General features: G+C 38.4%; 1 protein-coding gene across 1 annotated transcript in view; it reads left to right on the top strand.

Annotated features, from left to right (window-relative positions):
* Nucleotides 1-22777, top strand: part of CPS1 (carbamoyl-phosphate synthase 1) — a 133481-nt gene that overhangs the window by 85741 nt on the left and 24963 nt on the right. The window contains exons 22-28 of the mRNA XM_003406084.4: nucleotides 8377-8518; nucleotides 10039-10104; nucleotides 10560-10623; nucleotides 12357-12538; nucleotides 16743-16937; nucleotides 17352-17419; nucleotides 19075-19150. Of these exons, the coding sequence (XP_003406132.2) occupies nucleotides 8377-8518; nucleotides 10039-10104; nucleotides 10560-10623; nucleotides 12357-12538; nucleotides 16743-16937; nucleotides 17352-17419; nucleotides 19075-19150 (793 nt within the window). The remainder of the gene's footprint in view (nucleotides 1-8376; nucleotides 8519-10038; nucleotides 10105-10559; nucleotides 10624-12356; nucleotides 12539-16742; nucleotides 16938-17351; nucleotides 17420-19074; nucleotides 19151-22777) is intronic.

The raw sequence follows: 22777 nt of genomic DNA, 5'->3' as shown, positions 1-22777 counted from the left end.
GGAGGCAAATATAGTGACTGGCCAGTTTCTTTCTGCTTAATTCCTCCTCTTGCCCCTTCTCCTCCTCCTCCTCCTCCTTGTCTTCTTCTCCTGGTCCTGCTTCTCCCATTGTTCCTTTTCCTCTGGTATTTTCATTTATGAAGCACTTCATTTCACCTGACTGATGAGTTGTTTTTCCAGGATAGTTGGAGGCTGATTCTAGATTTTGTCCAGTGATACTTGGACAAGTATCACCTGACTGATGAGTTGTTTTTCCAGGATAGTTGGAGGCTGATTCTAGATTTTGTCCAGTGATACTTGCCTACCTAAGCTGATGAATTGTTTTAATTGCTCGTCTTTTGTTCCAGGTAGCTTGAAGAGTGAGCTACTCAATTTGTCCTTCCAACACATAGCCATCAGTATCAAGTAGATGAGAATTCTTGCCATAATGGGCATTCATGTGCATTTATATGTGTTCTTTGAGAAACCTCAGGTAATTGAGAAATTTGGTTGGTGAGAAACTCAGGGGAGTCTAGGGAGGGTTGCGAGGCAAAGAAATGCTTCGTACTCAGACCTCTTATAAAAGCAGGTGTCATTACTGAACATCAGGCCTAGTATTTTCTCAGCCTTTGACTTTTGGGGAATTTTTTTAAAAAGAGGATAATAATAAAATTGAAAGCCCATCCCATAATTGCAGGCAAAATGGAGTGCTCATTTTCATATGAGAGCTTCTGCAATCTGGAGGGAAATTTGTTTAGTATTATTGGCGAGTTGGTGGATCAGATAAAAGTCAGACAAGTAGAAGAAAGGACTGTGAGCAGTGAGCTGGCTCCCCTGGTAATTGCGATGCTGCAGTCGTTCCTAGATTTCCCTAGCTCCTCTGTGCCAGGTGAAAATTTCCTCATTAAAGGAAATTTATTCCATTTCCTTTTATCCTTTATTACTGAAGACTAAGTGTGAGTGGAGGAAGTTGCAGAGATGACAGGGTAGAATTTTAAACAACAACAACAAAATCTACATTGGAAGTCAAGGAGACAGGCGAGAAAGGCTTGCATTGTTTATAAACCAGAAAACACACAAGAGACTTCCCTCCATAGAAGCTGAGCAATGCTAACCATTAAAAGATTATGGTAGAGTGTGTAAAAGTCTGACTGTCTGGTGTTAAGATGTTTTTCCCCCTCTCAGGCTTCAAGCTGTCATTTTGTACTGCTAAGTAGAGAAAAAAGAAGCTAAAAATTATGAAAAGGCCAGCCTCACAGTCTTTTGGTGTTTCTTTGTTTTCTTGTTTAGATTGTGTTATGGAATGATGAAGCGTAACCTCTGCAGTTTGCCCTTGAACTCTGAGAGCAAGGAAGGCTGATAAAAAAAAAAAATAGGGGGAAAAAAAGTGGTATATATAGCATAGCTTAGAGGGTATAGCCATAAAGTATGTATTTAATGTGTACATGTTCAAACAAGTACAGATAGACATACAAGTACACATAAAAAAAAATAAGTACATTAAATTACAGAAGAATGTCTTACAATACATATTTCAAAACTGTGTGCTTTAGGGCAATATGCTGCAGTCAGCTGATCTCATTTATAGCTTGGGTTAATGTTCCCTTGATTTACGGTATAATGTAAACAGAGGATTCCCTATTGAGACTTCAAAAAGCATTTCTGAATCACAAATTCAGCATTTATGTTTCTTTTAGTAATTATTCTGTTTTCAATCTGTTCCAAATTAAGGCTTTCATTTTCCTTTAGAAAAGTAGAAATATTACAGTCTGTTGTTAAAATGAGCTTTTACCTACCTTGGTTTTTGAAAAACTCACCGTGATAGAAACTCTTTTTTAGCAGACAAAAAGGAGGGCGGCCCAATACGAGCAGGTAAAGGTCAGGAGGATGTATCTGAACCTCCGCGTTGTTAAACGAACTCATTTATGCTCACCGAAGATTATCCATCTTACATTTGACTCTGACGAGATTTAACCTTGTCTGAATCACCGGCCCAAAACTAATGAATCGTGTATTCAAACTGTCTCCTCTTTTATTTTATTGTAATGGGAAAAATAAAATAAAATCTTGTATTAGAACAAGTTGGGAATAAAGTAGATTTTTTCCTCTATGTGTAATGGCATGCCAGTCAGCCCTGTGTTATGCGGAAGCAGGGAGAGAGCTAGCGAGGGAAATACACAGAGAGGTAGTCTGCTCCCTGTCTTGGAGTAGGGTACCCTGGAGAATTAGGCAAAACTGAATATAGGAAGGGATCTAACTTGTCTGTCTTTGCTAATTGCCATGGTGGGTCAGCATCAGCATCTGTTTTTCCAGTAAGGGAGATTATAAAGTGCTTTGCACTATTTCATGGACATGTCTAAAGAATGGGATTTAATAATCAAAGAGGCCATGAAAGAAATAGTAGAGATGTCACTTTCAACTTTATATAAACACCAAAAACAAATAAACAACAAAAAAATCTAGCTGTCATCCAGTCAACTCGGACTCATGGCTACCGCGTGTGTGTCAGAGTAGAACTGTGCTCCATAGAGCTTTCAATGGCTGATATTTTGAGAAGTAGATCACCAAGCCTTTCTTCTGAGGAGCCTCAGGGTGGATTTGAACTGCCAATCTTTCAGTTAGCAGCCAAGTGCGTTAGCTGTTTGTACCACCAAGGGACTCATATAAAGACATCTGCCCAATGTTTGCATTCAAGCTAAGGTGAGTGAACATGGGTGTGTTCGTATGCTCTTCTAGTTTATTATGAACTTATTTTTCAAGGCATTTCATATATCTTAACATGCTACTGATCTAATTATTTGAATAGTGAGCAAACATTAAAGCGACTCCTGGCTCACCAGCAAGATGTTCTAGAATGAGCTAGGGAGCTTTAAGCCTTTACTCTGCAGATCTAGCTTGAAGCATCTGTTTCAGAACTCTTGCCTTGTATGGTTTGAGGTGGAGACTATGTAGAAATACAGCTTTTGCCCTCGCTCTGAAATTCTCTCATTAATGATTCCATTTTTTTTTTTTTTAATTGCTCTTCTCAGACATCCCTTAAACACTAAAATCTCTCTGGGGTGGGGGAAGGCTATAAGGGAGCAGTAACAGTTGAATTCGTCTTAATGATGGATAGCAATTTTTTTTTCCATCAGAACTTAGAGCAAAGTTAACTCACTTCACTTTTTTATGCATAGGAGCCCTTGTAGTGCAGTGGTTAAAGCGATCGACTGCTAACTGAAAGTTTGGTAGTTCAAAATCACCAGCGGCTCCATGGGAGAAAGATGTGGCAGCCTGCTTCCGTAGAGATTTAACCCGGAAATACCCCACAGCCATCAAGTCGATTCCAACTCATAGCGACCCTATAGGACAGAGTAGAACTGCCCCATAGAGTTTCCAAGGAGCGCCTGGCGGATCCAAACTGGCGACCTCTTGATTAGCAGTTATAGCACTTATCCACTATGCCACCCAGGGTTTCCCCATAGAGATTTACGGCACTGGAAACCCTACGGGGTCTCTATGAGTCGAAATCAACTTGAGGGCTGTGGGCAGTGGGTTTTTATGTACAAGGCCAATTATATCAATCAGCTTTTTTTTTTTTTTCTTATTTATTTTACTTATCTTTTGTTTGTAAGAGTTCAGTTTTATCTGGGGGAAGAAGAGGGAGACTTCGTGTATTTGTTAGAGGTGTCTAAATATACTCTATTGGGACTCTTTTGGTGGAAAACAGTAAGAAATTTTGCATTTTCCAGCCAAAGACTGCAGTACTGAATGTGGACAAGACAAATGCAAACTTGTTGCATCCCTAATAGAAATGTGAGGAATCTAAGTAGTTTCTTTTTTGTTTGTTAGTTTAAACCATTCATTTTAATTTTCATTTAAAGCAACATAGGAATCTTTGAAATGTTGACTGGTATTCCATATGAGAAGAAATAAAAACAAATCATTCAAGGCCAAAAAAACAAATTAAAAAATTTATCCCAAGTAGCTAAAGATAAATATATGGCTTTCACTTAGTTTTGGACTTAAATAAACTTGCGTTTATGGTGCCCTAGCCCATATTCAAGGAAACCCTGGTGGTGTAGTGGTTAGATGCTATGGCTGCTAACCAAAGGGTTGGCAGTTTGAATCCACCAGGCACTCCTTGGAAACGCTATGGGGCAGTTCTACTCTGTCCTATAGAGTCTTTATGAGTTGGAATCAACTCTGCGACAGCGAGTTTGTTTGTTTGTTTCTTTTTAGTTCATATTCATGGAGTCCTTGGTTGGCACAAATGGTTGACAGCTTGGCTACTAACCCAAAGATACTAACCCAAAGATAGATGGTTTAAATCCACCCAGAGGCACCTCAGAAGAGAGGCCTGGCAATCTGCTTCCAAAAAGTCACAGCCATGAAAACCCTAATAGAGTTCACTTCTACGCTGCACATGTAGAGTCACCATGAGTCAGAATAGACTACACAACGACTAGTTTAGTTTTTGTTGGTATTAATCTAATGGTTGGTGGTTCAGATCTACCCAGTGTTGCCTCTCAAGAAAGTCCCGGCAATCTACTTCAGAAAGATCATAACCACTGGAAGTGCTATGGAACTCAGATCTACTCAAAAACACGTGGGTTGCCATGAGTCAGACTTGACTCAATGGCATCAGGTTTGGATTTTTGGTTTTATTCCATATTCATAGTTACCGATGTGATAGTTCTTTTTGAGGGATATTTCTCAAGTGTGCCTGGGCAGCTGTTGTTCAGGGTTAGGGTCTGAGTTATGTTAAGTTAATGTGGTTGTCCATGCAATGACGTAGTGTGGGTTTTGCCTCAGGTAGTTTTTGCATTAAGAAATGTCTTATTGAAGATTTATTCTTTGCTTCTATTTTCTTTTACTGCTACCTCATGACGATAAGAAACTGTTCAAGCAAGTAGCATTTTTCCGTAGGCAAGAATATTATGTGTACAGTATTTCTCCACTTAAGCTTCATACCAACGTTTTTAATAAAATCACAGATCACAGGGAAAATATGTCGCCCTTCTCCAAGACTGAAATGTTAACATGATTTTAGATGTTCTACAAAAGTCACCATTTGAGATATTTATTTTAAAAGAGCATCATCCAAAGTTCTAATTTAGAAAAGTAGCTTCTTTGTCAAGCACTTCCTTCCACCTTGAGGCTGAATACACACTTGCATGTAGACAAATGGGCAATTGCTTAGAAGCATGTTCTTGGCAAGGAAAGTAGAAACATACATTTCCAAAACAAACAGCAACAGCAAAAAATCCTTCCACTATTTTTTTTCCAATTTTTTTCTTTTGTTTGCAGAATTAAATATAACCATAAACTTGGGTGTTTCAAAGTCCCTCACGATCTCAGCAGTCACTTCTTGGGTAAAGCCTTTCCAGACATCCCAGTGGGAGCTGGGAGCCTCTTCTCTAAGCCACCAACTGAAGCCTTGTGTGCATCTCTTGGCAGCTCTCACAGAACAGACATGTCGGTGGATATTTGTTTGCATCCCATATACTGTAACCTCCGAGAATGCCGGAAGTTGACGTAATGTCTGTCCATCATTAGCATACTTAGAAAATACTTAGCGCAGGGCCAAATGCACTGCACTAGTTAAAGCACTTGTGATAGAATCTCAATAGATACTGCTCCACCCCCACCGCCCATTTTCCTGTTAACTCTTTCCGACTGTAAATCCTCTGCATGCTTCCTATACATGCAACATCTATTGCTGCCCTCGAATTGTTGCAAATGCAGTTGCCCTTGACTATAGTACATCCTTCAACTCTTTCATCTATATAAAGCTGAACTTTCTTTATGGTTTTGTTCTTGTCCCTCGCTACCATAGTATTTCTTAAGTACGGCTACTCACACTGTTATCTCTCTTCTCTGACCTCACCTTGTACTCATCGTTACTACCACATAGTTTATCCCTCCATAAACTGTTTTGAATCACTCACTATCATTCCATGAGTATGTCTTGACTCAAATATGTTTTGTATCTGTTCAAGTAGCACCCTCCCCTAGAATTTCTGCAGGGATGGAAATATTCTATGATCTGCACTGCATGTGTGGCTATTAAACACTTGAAATGTGGTTAGTATGACTGGAGATCTAAGTAATTAATTTTTTTTAACAATTTGAATTAATATTTCAATTGTGGCTGTCATATTGATGAGTGCAATTCTACAGCATGTGGCACAGTGCTTGGCACACGTAGCAAGTAATTAATAATACTTGATAATCAGGTTGTACTCAAGAGTTTGACAGGGAAATGTGTTGCTTTGAAGGACAACTTACAGAATACTTGAGAAGATTAAAAATTCAAAATGGGAATAAAAAAGAAGGAATTCAATTCATTGGGAGAAATAGCACATTGATTTGGGAGACAGAGGGGTATTTAGGTGCCATAGAAAATTGAGTTGACTAGGAAGAGCTGTAGCTGCAAAATCCAAACTAACAGTAACATCAGAAAGCTGGAGGAGGCCATTGTCTACCTTAGCTCGAATCTCTTTTCTCCAACCTCAGAATATGAATTAATTAAATAAAGAAGATTGAAGATTACCAAAAAAAAAAAAAAAAAAAAACCCAAACCCATTGCTGTTGAATGAATTTCAACTCACAGTGACCCTATAGATTGAAGATTAGAATGAGCAAAATTCAGTAGATTTAATTCAATTCCATTCTATCAGGATTTCACTGAAAATGTTTTACTTTGTATGAATTAGATCTTCTGACAAGACACTGTTATATTTTACCTTCATTGTGTTGACTATCAAAATATTATAATTAAATTTTATCACACTGACTATGACTTGAAGTAGCGGGCCAACAGGCGTTTGATTAGACATGCTTTTACAGTAGCGTTTTGTTCTTCTGTACCTTAGCTCTTTACAAGTCATTTTTCTGTGCATTTTAAATTCTAACTATTAAAAAAGAACCTAGAGAATTATAGTCTTATTCATGAGTATTTATTGAGTGCTGTCTATGGGATGGCCACTGTGCTAGGCTTTGGGAATAGTCTGGTCAGTGAGCCAAGTGCCTTCTTTGACCTCATGGAACTTAAGCCTAGCAGAGAAAAAGTCTGATTGGTGAATGAAATCTATGAAATATTAAAAATATCAAGTGATAATGACATGCTCTACCATATGGTTCCAATTTGACCATAGCTCTAAGCAAAAGAGGAACTAAGAGGATGACAAGATTAGTGTGGTGAGAGCTGACCGAGACAGCTGCATGGATGAGGGTTGGCTTTAGTTGACCTTTTGGGAGTGGCTGGGAGTTAGAACTTGGGTAGGTAAAAGGAATAGCAGAGGCATTACAGATGAGAAGGACAGCATGAACAACGTCTGCACTATGGAAATAAACATAGGGAAAATGAGGAGGCAGATCTAACTTGAGTGGAAAATAGTCACAAAGCCATAAAACTGTCTTCTCGACATCGACAGATATATGGTCTTAGGAAAGAGAGGCATTTTATGAAGGGGATACCCAGTCTGATGCAACACTGGGACTCCAAGGTGAAGATGATTCTCAAAGCTCATAGACCTAGAGGCCTAGAGCACAGGTCAGACACTGGAAAGGGGCCACAGATTTGGGAATCATCAACTAATTAAGAACCTTGAGCCCATGAGAGTGAATGAATTAAGAGAGATTGAGATGGTAGGAAGACAAAGGCAGATAACAGAGGGTAGAACCTCTGGAAAACAAACAAACAAACAAACAAACAAACAATAAATGGTTGTAGTGTGTAATAAAGTAGGGAAAGAAACAGTTTCTTGGAATTCAGAAGATACTACATAAAGAACAAACATCGAAAGGCTTCATATGCTGACATATGTTATGAGGTTGCATTTCTCAGACATTGAGGAAGATAAATATGGAGAAAAACCTTCTGGATTTAGCAAGAAGGAGGTCCCTGATTATTTTTGAAAGGGCAAATTCATTGGAACAGTCAATGTAGAAGCCATTTATCAGGAAATGAGAAGGGAAGAGGATGCATATGGTGTGTAAGTAGCAGACTACGGGTTTGAGAAGCTCAGCGTTACGAAAGGTAGAAGACTTCATCAAGGCTGGAGGACTTAGTGGCGTACTTATTTGTATATTTTGTCTAAGGTAAGGCAACCTAAACATGTTTGAAGATGAGACATAAGGAGCCTTTGGTGTTTTTGGAAACCCTGGTGGTGTAGTGGTTAAGTACTACGGCTGCTAACCAAAAGGTCGGTAGTTCAAATCCACTAGACACTCCTTGGAAACTCTATGGGGCAGTTCTACTCTGTTCTATAGGGTCACTATGAATCGGCATCAACTCGATGGCAACAGGTTTGGTTTTTTTTTTTGGCTTTTGGTGTTTCTGAAATGGAACAGTTCCTTCGTTCTTTCTGTGTTTGATCTAACCTTGAGACTCTTTTTTCCATTAAATTCTAGTGAGTCCATCACAGAAGAAACTCTGAAAAAGGCAAAGGAGATTGGGTTCTCAGACAAACAGATTTCAAAATGCCTTGGGCTGACTGAGGCCCAGACCAGGGAGCTGAGGTTGAAGAAAAACATCCACCCTTGGGTTAAACAGGTAAAGAAGGTTCTTTCTTCCCAGTGTTCCTCAGGTGAAATATAGCCACCAACTCAAGAAGCGATTGCCAACAAAAAGATGAGTGAAATTAGAAAGTGGCTTTACTTGTCCAATTGATGCTATGATCTCACCAACTTTATTCGGCATGGGATTGATTTATGCTTTAAAGAAAGAGGACACAGGCTCCCTGGGAGGTAGATATGAGAGTGGGTACCTGCTTTTCTGGACCTAAGTGGAAGTAAAAAATCAAAATGACCTCTCCTCTGCTTTTTGACCTGTGTCCAAATATAGCTGTAGTAAGAGAAATCTTTAGTGTAATAGAGGGACTTGAAATACCCCAGCATGGTGGCTGACCCTCTTGAAAAGACTAGTTATCTCCTTTGGCACTAACTTTTTACAGGATAATACTTTATTTTAAGTGCCCCGTCGTTATGGTTCATTTAGTATTCATTGTGATAGGGCTGGAAGTAATGAGCTCCTCTAGTATTTATTACAATCACACATGCACATTCATAGGTGTGCCTTTGTAATTTTTTCTTTTTTCTTTTTGTCCATTAGTGTAAGAGATGCCTTAGCTTAAAGTACCACCAGCTGGCTTTTGTCCTTTAAAAGCATTGACTTTTTCCTGGGTCCCTAGGGGGTACATGCATACCTTTAGGTCCCAGGCTGGATGCTGAATATTTTCTACTCAGCAATTATTATCTTTCTTCCTTTTCACCTGACTTGCACTAACTTGCCCTGTCAGCCTCACATGCTTGCTCACTACGCTGAGCTCCTGGCCCTAGAGAGCTGAATTGATTTACTTGTCCCAAATATATTTAATGAGTTACTGCTCCCCAGCTCCCTGCCCATGTTTTATGGTATTTGTGTCATATCATTGTTCAGTGCCATAACCCCTTGCCGTCAAGGCGATTCTGACTCAGCGACCCTATGGGACAGAGTAGAACTGCCCCATAGAGTTTCCAAGGAGCGCCTGGTGGATTAGAGCTGTCAGCCTTCTGGCTAGCAGCCGTAGCACTTAACCACTACGCCACCAGAGTTTCCGTTCAGTGCCATAGGTAACTTAAATCTTACACATTTATTTGCCGTAGGTAACTTAAATCTTACACATTTATAGACACCCTTATATAGGTTATTTTATTCCAATTTTTTATGCAGCTGCTTTGTTTAGACGTCTGGCTGGGTGAGCTCTCCAGGTAACCCGTTGACTACATGACCACTTGTAGTGTTCATGAAAGGTAGAGTGTAGCAGTGCACTGATGCCCACTACTCTGCGTGGCCATTTATTGCTCAGGCGGTAACTAGACAATATCACTATTTGTTGTTTTTTTCCCCTCCCTTTTTCAGAATTAGAAAGCAGGTGGGTTGTACCTACCTTTTTCCTGTCTTTATATTTGACAGTAACAGGTGTTAAAGGAATATGAATGCAGCACAAAAGATGCACAATCAATCTTGAACAATGTTACAGTGAGAAAGGGAGGGACATTCCTATGTATTTACTTGTTTATTTTTTCTTGCAGATTGATACCCTGGCTGCAGAATACCCATCAGTAACAAACTATCTCTATGTTACCTACAATGGTCAGGTAGGAACTGTCAAACTGTCATATGCAGAAATCTCTAGATTTAGTACATGGTCTGCCTGGGGTGTGTAAATATGTGTATATATATATATTTTTGCTTATCTAGTGATCTTGGTAATAAAAATGGCCTCATGCAGGTCAGATGTGATGATGTGTTTTTATATTCACTCCTTTAAGAATTGCCTTAAGGTGAAATCAAACAAGTAAAAAAATGATAAGGAGAATGGTTACATGAACGTACAATTCTCTCATGACTATTTAATTAAAAGAATAGCGAACTAGATCTGTTTTTTCCAAATAAGCAGAGCTTGTATAACACATTATACTTAGGGGTTCCCAGAGTCTAAAAGAGGGTGCATGCCAGCATGAAGAAGAATGAGAAAGACACATTCAAAGACAGGAGAAATAGAAGAAAGAATAACACAATAATTTCCACTTCTTCTGTTTTTCTCCCTCAGGAGCATGATATCAATTTTGATGACCATGGAATGATGGTGCTGGGCTGTGGTCCATATCACATTGGTAAAATGATATATTTACAGAGTACTTTAGAGTTTATATAGTACTTTTCACATGTGTTAATTCCATTATTCCAAGAACTATGCAAAGTGGGTGTTGTGTTACATATTTTCCAAATTAGGAAACTGAGGTTCAGAGAGAGAAAGCCGAAACTTGGAGGTGGGACTCTAACTTGGCTTTCAACTACAAATTCTATCTCCTTTAATTTCATCATGTCATCCCTTTATCATTTACATCCTCAGGAACTGAATTGAGCCTCTTGCTGAGGTTGTAAAATAAATTGGACTTTAACTTTTTTTCTTCTAACATATTTTTCACAAAGATCTACATTTGCAGATGGACTTTATACATCAGCCAGAAATTACATTTAGAGATACAATCTCTGACCTAACACAATGACTTCTGCTTATATCAAATGCAAAGAGCTCATCTCATTAATGCCAAGGCGAAGCTTTATATAACCTAATTAAAACATACTTACAAGAAATTATAAGGACGCTTAAAAATTTGATACTTAATAATGAATTAAGATTTAATACGGTTATAAGGTATGTATTTAAATGGACAATATTAGTCCACAAGTCTATTTAATATTTAGTTTCTATAAAGTATTCTAACATGGAAATGCTAAAATATTATATGATTTAAATGCATGTAATCTGTAGCATCGCTAAGAGTCGGAATCAACTCGACAGCACTGGGTTTGGGTTTTTTTTTTTTTTTTGGCTAATCTTGATTGCTTTGAAGCAAAGTTTATTTATTTATTTATTTATTTAATTAAATAAGTACTTCAGGATGTGCTAGTTTACCAATCTTTGGCCAAACCTCGAAGTGGGCCAAAAGCATTGATACCTTTACCACCTACCACCTTAGTTACCTCATGGCTAAATGCCCTGAACACCGTCACCAGCATCTACCCTTCTCTCTGGACCTTTCTTCCTAACTCCTCAAATTTTACCTAATTTATGACACAAATCTGCATTACTTTTGAGCCCAGGGAGGGCTAGTGGAGCTGATTATCAAACATATGCATACTTGATAATAGAAATTAACATGTTATTTTGACATGAACTTTTAGGAGAAAATGTCTTGATTCACAGGATTAATATAAGTCCCAAGATTTTCAGTTATGATGGCATCCCTATAGAGGTGATATTTTCAGATATTTAGGTCATTATTGTACTTCAAATTACTCCATAGAAGGTCACTGACTCTGCATGGGGTGCCTTTGCCAAGCTTAGAAGGATATGCTTGGGAAGGTCAGGACTTTCCAATCAATCAGGTTTTTACAAGGTGCCTCAGCGATCATTTGGTTTAGCCCTCAGACAGCAGAGGAAGTGGAAGGACTGAAACAAGAGCTCAAGTACTGTGATCACTGACTTTAACTATTTTTGCTTGTATAGAGAGGTTCACTCTGAGTTTCTTTTCAGTAAATGAGAGTTATTTTTATCATTAAAATGACCTCCCATTAACTTTGAGGTTTACAATGCTTCAAAAATGAGAATTCCCTAGTGCAGAACATAGCATGTAATCGTTGCTTAATTAGTCCCTGTTTTCCCTATTCTTCATATAGTGTTCATCATGGGTCTGAAATTTATATTTTGGTGTTTTAAAAATTGAATTGAAGGAGTATTAACTTCCTCAGGCTGGACTAACAGGTGATGTATTTCTGCTTTTCTTTGTGTTGTAACTTTATGTTTCTCCTACCTCTTTTCCCAATCTCATTGTCTCTGCAGGCAGCAGCGTGGAATTTGATTGGTGTGCTGTCTCCAGTATTCGCACACTGCGTCAACTTGGCAAGAAGACTGTGGTGGTGAATTGCAATCCTGAGACTGTGAGCACAGACTTTGATGAATGTGACAAACTGTACTTTGAAGAGTTGTCTTTAGAGAGAATCCTAGACATCTACCATCAGGAGGTAAAAAAAAAAAAAGAATATATGCAGTGCACACTTTATATATATGTATTCGTGTATGTAGATTTATATTGTAATTCCCCTTAGGAGAAAGAGCTGCCAATGTCTTCCATTGTCTAATTTTGTAGTGAAACTAAAAAATCTCCCCAGCCTTTTATTTTTGAGGCCCTGGCACAGAGTGATTAATTTTTATATGCAACTCACTTTTTCTTTCTAAGTGTTCCAGCTTGGAAACTTGGTAACATGTGCCAGGCACTTATTAACTAGTATAAGATGGCCCTTTATAAATTTATTGCCGAATGATTTAATTGCTCACTTAGACATACAATCAACAGCCTCTTTCTAGTTACTATGATATTGCTGTTTAATGATGAACAGTTCCCAGAGGAGAGAAGTCAGTTGTTCAAAAGGACCAGTTAATTCTCTGTTCCATCCGATGAAGCCATTAGTCTTCACTTTAAGATCAATGAGTTCATTCTGCATGATTCTGGTTCCTTTATAGCTTTCTCTTATAGTTGCTGCTCTGCCCCCACTCTGATATTGTTGAGTGTATCTTCACTGTGGATTCATATCATCCCAGATTACCCTAAATCTGTGGAACAATTTAAATTATCTTACAAACAAAACTAACTACTGGACAATTTCAGAGTAATGTCCAGTAGTGGTGCCTTTTCATGTCTTACAATTAATTCTCTACCATAAAGAATCATCCTTATATATAAAATATGGTCATTTAGAGGAAAAAAAAAAATATGGACTTGGAGCCACAATACTTAAATTCTAGTTTTGACTTAACAACTCATTGACTCTCTGTGTTTTATTTATTTAATGAATCATATGAGTGTTAAAGCACCCTACACACAAGTACTGTGAAGGTAAAATGAGATTTGTGGTTGAAATTACATTGTAAAGTATATAGTGTCAGAACAATGTGATGATTATACTATTATTAAGAAAGAGTAGAGAGATTTAGGATGGCCATATAAATCAGTTGTCTATTTAGGCCTGGCCTACTAATCTTTCAGTATAATGAAATTTATCCACAGGTAGAATTTATACATTTTTTCAGTTCTTTCTCTGGTGTGGTTTTTCTAATCACCCTCCTTAATATTCATTTCAGATAGATAGTTGGAAATCAAAGCAAATACATGCTATAAATATTTCCTCAGCATCTGGTAAATGCCTGGCTGGGCAGGCTAAAGAGTTATAAAACCAGGTCCTTACCTTCAAGACACTAACAACAAAATTGAGATCTATAACAAATATGTGAAACACGAAAAATTGTTTAAAACATATTAACTAGCATTATAAGCAACAGCGGCACAGGTGTTTTACACATAATTGTTTTCCCGTGAAATGGTTTAAGGAAAGATTAAAAACTTCTATGGCTGCTTTTAGATGAATTCGCCCATGGACATTAATGAGGTTCTTTAACTATAATTGAATTCCACGTTATCAAAACCAATTTTTTAAAAATAGCTCTTCTCTTATCCTCAAACACTAGCTGCCTTTGAAACCAGTCAGAATAATGTACAGTTAGCTGAAGATTAGAATACTTGTACATTAAAATTAGTTAAGTGTAACTGCTTTAAAATCTGTAGAATTAAGTTCAGACACTGGCCCTGCATTTGCTAGATAAGTGATATGGTAAAGTCACTTCATTTTCATTGAGCCTAAGTTTCCTTCTCTGTAAAATGGGGGTAGTAATGACCACCTCATAGGGATACTGTGAAGGGCAAACCAGATAGTCCAGAATATACAGTAAAGTCCTCAGTAAATAGTAACAGCTATATATTTTTTTATTATATTATTATTGTTTTGAAAATTGGTAGTCTTAAAAAAATAGAAATCAGTTTCATAAAGCTATTTTGAAAAGCATTGATGTATTTATTAATTAAAGTCCTTTTTAGTCACCTGTAAACTCCTGTTTAATGCAATCGATTCCAACTTTTTCTCATCAGTTGCTACTTCCCCCTTAGTTTTTAAAAATTACTTTGAAGTATTTCACATAAGAGAATTTTGTATACATTGAACCATAGAATTTGTTTTTAAGCCTCTAAAATATGAGCAATGCTGGTAATAAACTAAAAATAATAAGCAAATAAAAAGATTATTGTAGTAATGAGAATAATTCTTTTTAAAGGTTTTGGAGAAAATGTGTATAGAACATATTTTAAAATGCTGATAAAAGTAGCATAAGTGTACTTATAAAAATGCAGAATGGTGAATTATTTTCAGCACTGTTTACAATACATGTAAATATTCAATTGTTTAGGCAGTAGTATGATTTCTGTCCCTTAAAGAGTGTTTCAGAATGATTCCAAATAATGATAAAATACGTTTGGCGTGTAACAGTCACTTTAGTTATTACACTAAAATTCACTAGTGGATCTTTCTGGCAAACACGAATTGCGTCAAACATTATATTTCCCAATAATAATGTGAAGTTTGTATAGTCTGTAGGACCTTTAATCTTTTCATTGTATTTAATCTACACAGTGACCTTGTGAAAAACCAAAAAAATAAAAAAACAACAACAAAAAAAAACCCATTGCTGTTGAGTCAGTTCCAATTCAACGACCCTCTAGGACAGAGTAGAACTGCCCCATAGGGTTTCCAAGGAGCAGCTGGTGGATTCGAACGTCAGCTTTTTGGTTAGCAGCCTGAGCTCTTAACCACTGCACCACCAGGGCTCCAACCTTGTGAAGTAGGCAGGTATTATTATCCTAAGTTTACAGACAAGAAAACAGAACCTCAAGGAGGTTCACAGAGGGAACCAAGATGGGAAAGGAATTCTACCTCCAAATCCAAATCCCCAGTATCCCACACTGGCTTACCAACACTACTATAACCAGTTTCAAGAGATTTTGAGATTTGATAGGCTTTGTTTTTGTTTTAATCTTAGCCAATAACAGTCATTGCCATTGAGTCAATTCCAACTCATAGTGACCTTATAGGACAGAGTAGAACTGCCCCTTAGCGGCTGGTGGATTTGAACTGCTGACCTTTTGGTTAACAGCGGAGCTCTTAACCACTACACCAGCAGGGCTCCCAGCCAATAATAGGAGATTCAATTTTGAGTAAGGAGTTATTACACTGACCAAACATCCAAATTCAGGCTTAACATCCGAGGACTGCTTTTAAAGCAAGTAGTTAGATAATAGAAAGGAAAATCAGTTACTGGGTGCTATAGACAAGCGCTGGGGTAGCAGTAAAGGAACGAGAACTGTGAATTAGATTGTTGAAATGGAAGGCGGAGTATAAACTGGACTGGTGAGAGTTTAGATAAGGGAGAGGAGAGAAGAAGAAAGGAAACAATGATGGGGAAAGGTTAAGAAGGGTGTACAGAAGGGAGCCCTGCTGGAACAACTTTTGAGCACTGGGCTACTAACTAAAAGGTTGGCAGCTCAAACTCACTCAGTGGCTCTGTAGGAGCAAGACCTGGCAATCTTCTCCTCTGAAGATTACAGCCAAAAAAACCCTGTGGAGCAGTTCTACTCTGTAACACATGGATTTTCCATGAGCCGAAGATAGACTCAATGGCACACAACAACAACAGCAGAAAGCTTGCTAGTGGGAATGTATGTAGTTGGAGACAGTGAGTAGAGTGGTCATCCCAGAGCAGAGAGATGTGATGATAGATGAGACTGGAAAGTTTTAATTTTCCAGAGGTCTTTATCTCAACACAAATAGTTTACATTTTATTCTTTAGACAACGAGAGCCTTTGGAGAATGCTGAGTGTAGGAGTAATTTGGTGAAGAAATTTTAAGTTGATTAATCTGAATGCGAAGTGCTGGGGTTGAGGGGGACAGGAGAAGTGAGTGTTGGAGGAAGGGATTTGTATCCATTTAGGAGATTACAACAGTCGTCCAGAAATTAATTGATTATAGTGTAGAGTGCATGGTAAAATATTAATTGGCTTTACTGGCTTTTTCTAATGGCCAAGTCTGCAAATGTCACAAATGGTGCTTGTGTGTAGCTGTATGGAAGCCTTGCGTATGTTTTAGTATGTAAATGTCTAGAAAGCCAGAGCTATGTCTCTTTATCTCTTTGTGGCATAACTTAATGTTATCCGTTGATGAGACTGATGAAAATACCGTAACCATGTTAAACATTATCAAAAAAGGGAATGGAGCCAATATTAGTACAGTTGTCTGTTCACAACAATGTTACCCCAGTGGCCTATATTATGGATGTCTTTTGCAGGCATGTGGCGGTTGCATCATATCAGTTGGAGGACAGATTCCAAACAACCTGGCAGTGCCTCTGTACAAGAATGGTGTCAAGATCATGGGCACAAGCCCTCTTCAGATTGACAGGGCTGAGGATCGCTCCATGTTCTCTGCTGTCTTAGATGAGCTGAAGGTGGCTCAGGCACCATGGAAAGCTGTTAATACTTTGGTAAGGAGAGAAACACAAGTTTGTTAGTGTTCATTTTTGCAGAGATGTAACCTGAATGTTAACTACTGGGGATGTTAACTACAGGGCAACTCGAATGCATTGTACGCAGTGAATTCACTTTAAAGCTGCTGTATTTCCATGATTGTAGTTAAATGCTGGTTATAAATTGATAGGAGTATTCTCATTGAGATTCAGACGATGAAAAAGAAGTTCAAACTATTTTTGAACTAGATATTTAGAATTAGAAACTAGGGACTTTATGTATTTTGATGTCCAATTTACATTTTAATGGTGTCTTTTTTGAGAGAAAGAATAAAAAGAGTTGGGTTACCACTTGATCTAATGATACTATTCTGCACTTTTACAGCATATTTTAAGGTATTAATACATTTTGTTGTTGTTTCCCTTAATTAGAATGAGGCACTGGAATTTGCAAACTCTGTGGGGTACCCTTGCTTGCTGAGGCCTTCCTATGTTCTGAGGTAACTGTTTTCCAAAACAATGATTTAAAAATCTGATGACATAGACATGTATGTTGTATGCTAATAGCAGTAGGCTCTGATGTGTAATAATTTGTAAATCCATAAAGCAAAGTCCAAATCATCACATCCAGATTGAGAATCTTCCTTCAGGGTAAGACTTTCCCATCAGGGGGGTGACGATATGAAGATACTGCAGTCCTACATCTAGACACATGGTTTAGGGCATCTCTTTGCCAAGCTGAGGGAGGGTGGTTTTATATTAGACAACAGGACAAGGTATAAAACAACTTGAGGTATCTCTCTTGCCATCTATTTTCTGCTACCCAGAAATGACAGCTTATCTTTTTGACTGTTGCTAGCACCTTCTGATGGTGCCTCTGGTTTAAAATTCTGAGCCATTCGAGGTCATATTTTTAAGTAGATGGATTATAATGGTGAGGGACATGGACAGTGAGGGTCTTTTATATTAAACTTTGAAACTAAGTTGTGTCATCAAAGGAGAAGTTGTGAATTACCATTTATTCTCTTCAGATGTTACCACATGTAAGGAACTTCTTCACTGAACAGGGGATAATAAGAGAAACACAATTAGCTGTGCACAATTTGGAAGTATAAATAGAATTCGAGATGGGATCTTTTAAAATCATGAAAAATTTCAAATGAGGTGGAAAACTCTCCTTTTTATCTAAATGACATTTTATGTAAACCACGGTCTAATAACGTGACTTCTTTGAAATATTAATGTAAGTTAATTTAAACAACCCACACATTTAAGGAAGGACCGCAGAAAACGGCTTTGACTATTGGGCTTCCTTTCTCCTTTATATCTTTGTCCTAGTTTCCTATAGTGTGAATTATCAACGTTATTGCTCTAGCTGGCCTCTTTTAAACAGATGAAGCAATTGAAAGCACTTTATGCAGAAATTTGTAATAAAATAGAAAAGGTCAAGAAAATACTACATTTTAAAAGGAGTGAAAAGTAATATTTTTCCCTTTATTTCTTCCCCTATTCTTCTCTCATTGTTCCTCCTTTCTTCCTCTCTCATCTCATTTTGAAAATGTCAGAATTCAGAGTAAATTATTTCAGATAGCATTCTCTCTCAAGTACTTAGACGGAATGACAGAATTGAGCAAGTTCCAGTCAGCTACTTTACATTACATTTGCCAATGTTGCTGAAGATTTGATTATTTCGTAACCTGGTTGAGGTGGTAGAATGGCCTGCTTTGACAGTTTACCAGTGGCTTAAGATCGACAGTTGGTAAGGAACTCTGAAGAAACAGGATTAGAGAAACTAGGTCCTAGGCTGGATTCTATTACGGTTTAAGAATTACCTGGAACTAGAGAGTTAAAACAACAAACCAGAAAGGATAAACCTTGGGGAAGTACAGTATCTAGAGCTACCAGAGTTCTCTTGGGGGCATTATCACGAGTCTAGTTCCCAACTCTCACCCCCAACTCCAACAATTTTTGACTTAGGTCGATTGTCGTGGTGATTAAATGGAGTAAAATCTCAGTTTAGAAAAAGGCACTGCCTTACTCAGCTGGACTGAAACTAGCGGTTACCTGGAACCATTCTGAGAATCAATCATGTCTAACATGTTTTTCTTCTGAAGCCGTAAAAGAAACTGACCTGTTGGTTTCCTTTTTTTCCCAGTGGGTCTGCCATGAATGTGGTATTCTCTGAAGATGAGATGAAAAAATTCCTGGAGGAGGCCACTAGAGTCTCTCAGGTAGTGTCCGACATCCTTGTGGCAACATTTACCTCTACTGTTAATTGCTACCTTATTTGTGTGCTGTTGTTCTTCTCACACTATATTGTTAGGGAAGCTTTCCTTTTTTTTCATCAACCCACTAGTCTTTTACTTATGAGACTGAGAAAACTCAAAAGCATTTAATTATATTTAGACCCTTAGGGTTATTGGAAGAAAGGGAAGACCAGTGCACATTTGATCAAAATAGAGATTTATATGTTTTTAGACTCCTTTCTTTGCCTGTGAGTTAGATACTAGTCAAGTTATCCCTGGGATTCCCAGCCTTGAGGGTTACCCAAGCATGCTCATCTTCAGAAAGTGAAAGCGTTTTTAATTCTCACACCTAGGGACTTTGCCTGACTCAACTGTGTAGCTTTAGCACTAAGTCCCCTTGCCTTACTCAGCTATTGATTTTTTTTTTTTTTTTTTTTGGTGCATTCCATTTGTGAGTTAATAAAAATGTTTATAATTTTGTGGCAACTCATCCACCTTCCTCCACTACCCCCAGCTTTTATTTTCTCATTTGGTGTTACCTCAGTGTGATCCGTTTAAGGCTTACGCAGTGGGGTTATTGATCTGCAGACCTTGTACTGTAGAGGATGAAAGTAATGTTTTTCTTTTAAAAGCTTTCAAAAGCTAGCTGGGGTAGGAAAAAAAAGGAACAACTCATAGAGAAGAGTTTGATGTTGAGTGAGTGGAGCTTGGAGGGAGCTAAAGAGTGAATTCAGAGACATTTCAAAGAGGAATAAAGAGCGTGGATTGTTCCCACACACGTGAAGCCAGATTCCTGTTCTGTATAGCAGTTGCTCCCCGTGGATGGCTGGGCAGTGAAGAGAGTGGATAAAGGTAGAGAAAAGGCAATGTGTGTAAAAAAAGAAAACCAAGTATGTTTTGAATTCACGTTGAAAGTCAGTTAAATGAGGAGGAATCTCTTCAAGGGGATAGTTTTTGTTAATGCATTCTGGAGCGAGACACCAACCATCACTCCCTCTTATTCCTGGCCATAGGTCCTGCAATGCTCCCTATTTGAGAAGCAAACAGCTAGACCCAGCTGGCCTCATCTGAGTGATGAGGCAGGTGTCCTCTCTTGTCTGCATGGAGCACTGGGCTTTGTAGGGTGTTCACTCAGTAGAATATCTTTAAGAATTTTTTTTTTCCTAGCCTATGGATAGAAGCTGTATGGTATCAAAGTTTTATAATAGGTTGTTCTGATTGAATATTTTCTGGTTCAAATCTCTACATCAAACTACAGCAGAATCTGGGATATACAGTACAATGAATCTAGAGTAAAGCCAGCCCCCTGTCAATCATTCATCTACTTATGTATTCCTTCATATTAAAAAAACCCAAAAAAACAAAACTCATTGCCATCGAGTCCTAGCAACCCTGTAGGACAGAGTAAAACTGCCCCATAGGGTTTTCAAGACTGCAAATCTTTACAGAAGCAGACTGCCACATCTTTCTTCCCTGGAGGTGCTGATGGGTTTATACCACCAACATTTAATTTAGCAGCTGAGTGCTCAACCACTGCACCACCAGAGCTCCTCTCATTCATATATACCATCTGCTATATAATAGCACTGATTTCAGTACCAAGGGTTATACTTATACCAAAGGTAGACACAAGTCTCTGACCTCACAGAACTCTTTCTTTGGCAGGGACATCAGCTATCAATTACAATTAAGCCTGCCAAGTATTGTAATAGGGAAAATACAAGAAGCTAAGGGAGAATATAAAAGTCTTGAGGCCCAGTCCTTGAGGAAAGGACTTCCAAATTGACATTTGGTGGTTGACTCAGAGTTAATTGGGTGAAAGTCTTACATTATGGGTGTGAGTAGGAAGGAAACACAGCATTTGTAAAGACCTGGTGGTGAGAAAGAACATGGGGTTTCTGGGAACTGATAAAGAGTCCCTATGGCACCAAACATGGTGGGGGGTGTTGATTAGAAATAAATGGAGTAGACAAGGACAAGATAAAGGAGGGTCTTGTCAGCCATTGTAATGGGCTTAAGTTTTCATCATATTTTCTATTTTACAAAGCTAATGCTACTGTAGCATAGAGAGTGGGTTATGAGGGCAAGACGGGAAAGAGGTTAGGAACTGTTGCTGCAACGTAAGGCAGAGATGACAGTGCCTTGGATCATGGTAATGACATTAAGGTGGAGAGGAGTTCATGCATCCCTGAGATATTCTAAATTGAAGGGATTGGTGAATGAAAGGATGTAGAGGGTGAAAGAGGATGAAGAATGACTCTTGAATTTCTGCCTTGGGCAGTTGGATGGGTGGTGGTGCCACTTATTGAGATAGGGAACTCTGGAGAAGGAGGTCATTTGGAAGGGGGAAATCGTATGTTTAGTTTTTGGCCTTTTGAATGTGAGATTCTTGTGAGGAGTCCAAGTGGAGATGCTTTGAAGGCAGAGGGCTAGATAGATCTGGAATTGAGGGTCAAGATCATGGATTGAGACACAGATGTAAATATAGATAGAAATAAACAGCCTGCTATTTTAACTGAAGGCTTGAGAGTGGAAGCAATCATGGAGGGAAAAGTCTAGAGGAAAAAAAGCATCTAAGACACAGACCAGAGGAATACCAGCATTTAAGGGCTGAATAGAGAAGATGGAACCATAAAGGAGCCTGAGAAAGAGCCGAAATTTACAAGAATAAAAGTGTGAAAATGTGGTTCACAGATGCCAAAAGAAGAAAGTGTTTTAAGAAGGGCAGAGTCAGCATAGTATGATCCTGAAAGACTAACGTTTAGTAAGAGATTTTTTTCCCCCTCACTAAAGACTATTTGCTTATTCAGTTGGCCAGGATGTGGATGCTGTAGTTGCCCCACCCAGATCCCATCACCTGTGGGAACACCTATCCCCAACTGTTGTGAGAGCTAGTAGTGCCTCACAGCTGCTGTCTTCTCTGGATAACTATCATTAGCCTAATGGGAGCCTTTTCAATTAGAAAGCAGGCCCTCTCACTCCATTCCCACCCTCAAAACCCCAGCCAATGACTGATCTTTATCTCAAGTTGAGACTAACGCTGTGGTGCAGTTCATGCTCCAGAGCTCCCCTCAGGCTGAAGCCGGTCTCAGGCTGAAGCCAGTCTCTATCTGAGGCCACATACTTGTTAGTTTTTCCCTTGCTGCCCTATCCTGCTTCTCCAGTTCTATCGATAAACGACTTGAACAAGAATCCCCATCTCAGGCTTGGCTGGGGAAACTGCCTAGGACAGCTGGTAAATGTTACCTTTTTCTGAAGCTGTGCTGTTATCATCGTTATATAGAAATAGACCTGTCATGAGAAATATCCAATATTCAAAAGAGAAGGACCAGAGATGGAGCAAATTATTTTTAGGCTAATAAACAGTTGCATGTCTCTTGCAACTGTTGCTTTTGACGAAAAGGATGTGTGCAATTTGCCTCATTTAGTAATAAAATTGAGGAAGAAAGAAGCTTATAAATGGCATAAAACATTGTTTATTTTGACTTTTCCACAAAATGAAGTTCTATTAAGATGTTTTTTAAAGAAGATAAGATATATTAAATATAACATGTAGATAAAAGATGCTGAATTGCATGGTAGTGGCCAAAAGGCTTTAGGGAAGAGGTAGTA

This window comes from Loxodonta africana, chromosome 6 (assembly GCF_030014295.1).
Source record: "Loxodonta africana isolate mLoxAfr1 chromosome 6, mLoxAfr1.hap2, whole genome shotgun sequence".
NCBI lineage: Eukaryota > Metazoa > Chordata > Mammalia > Proboscidea > Elephantidae > Loxodonta > Loxodonta africana.
Note: the sequence above shows the minus strand (reverse complement) of the source record. Positions and strands in the feature narration are given on the sequence as shown.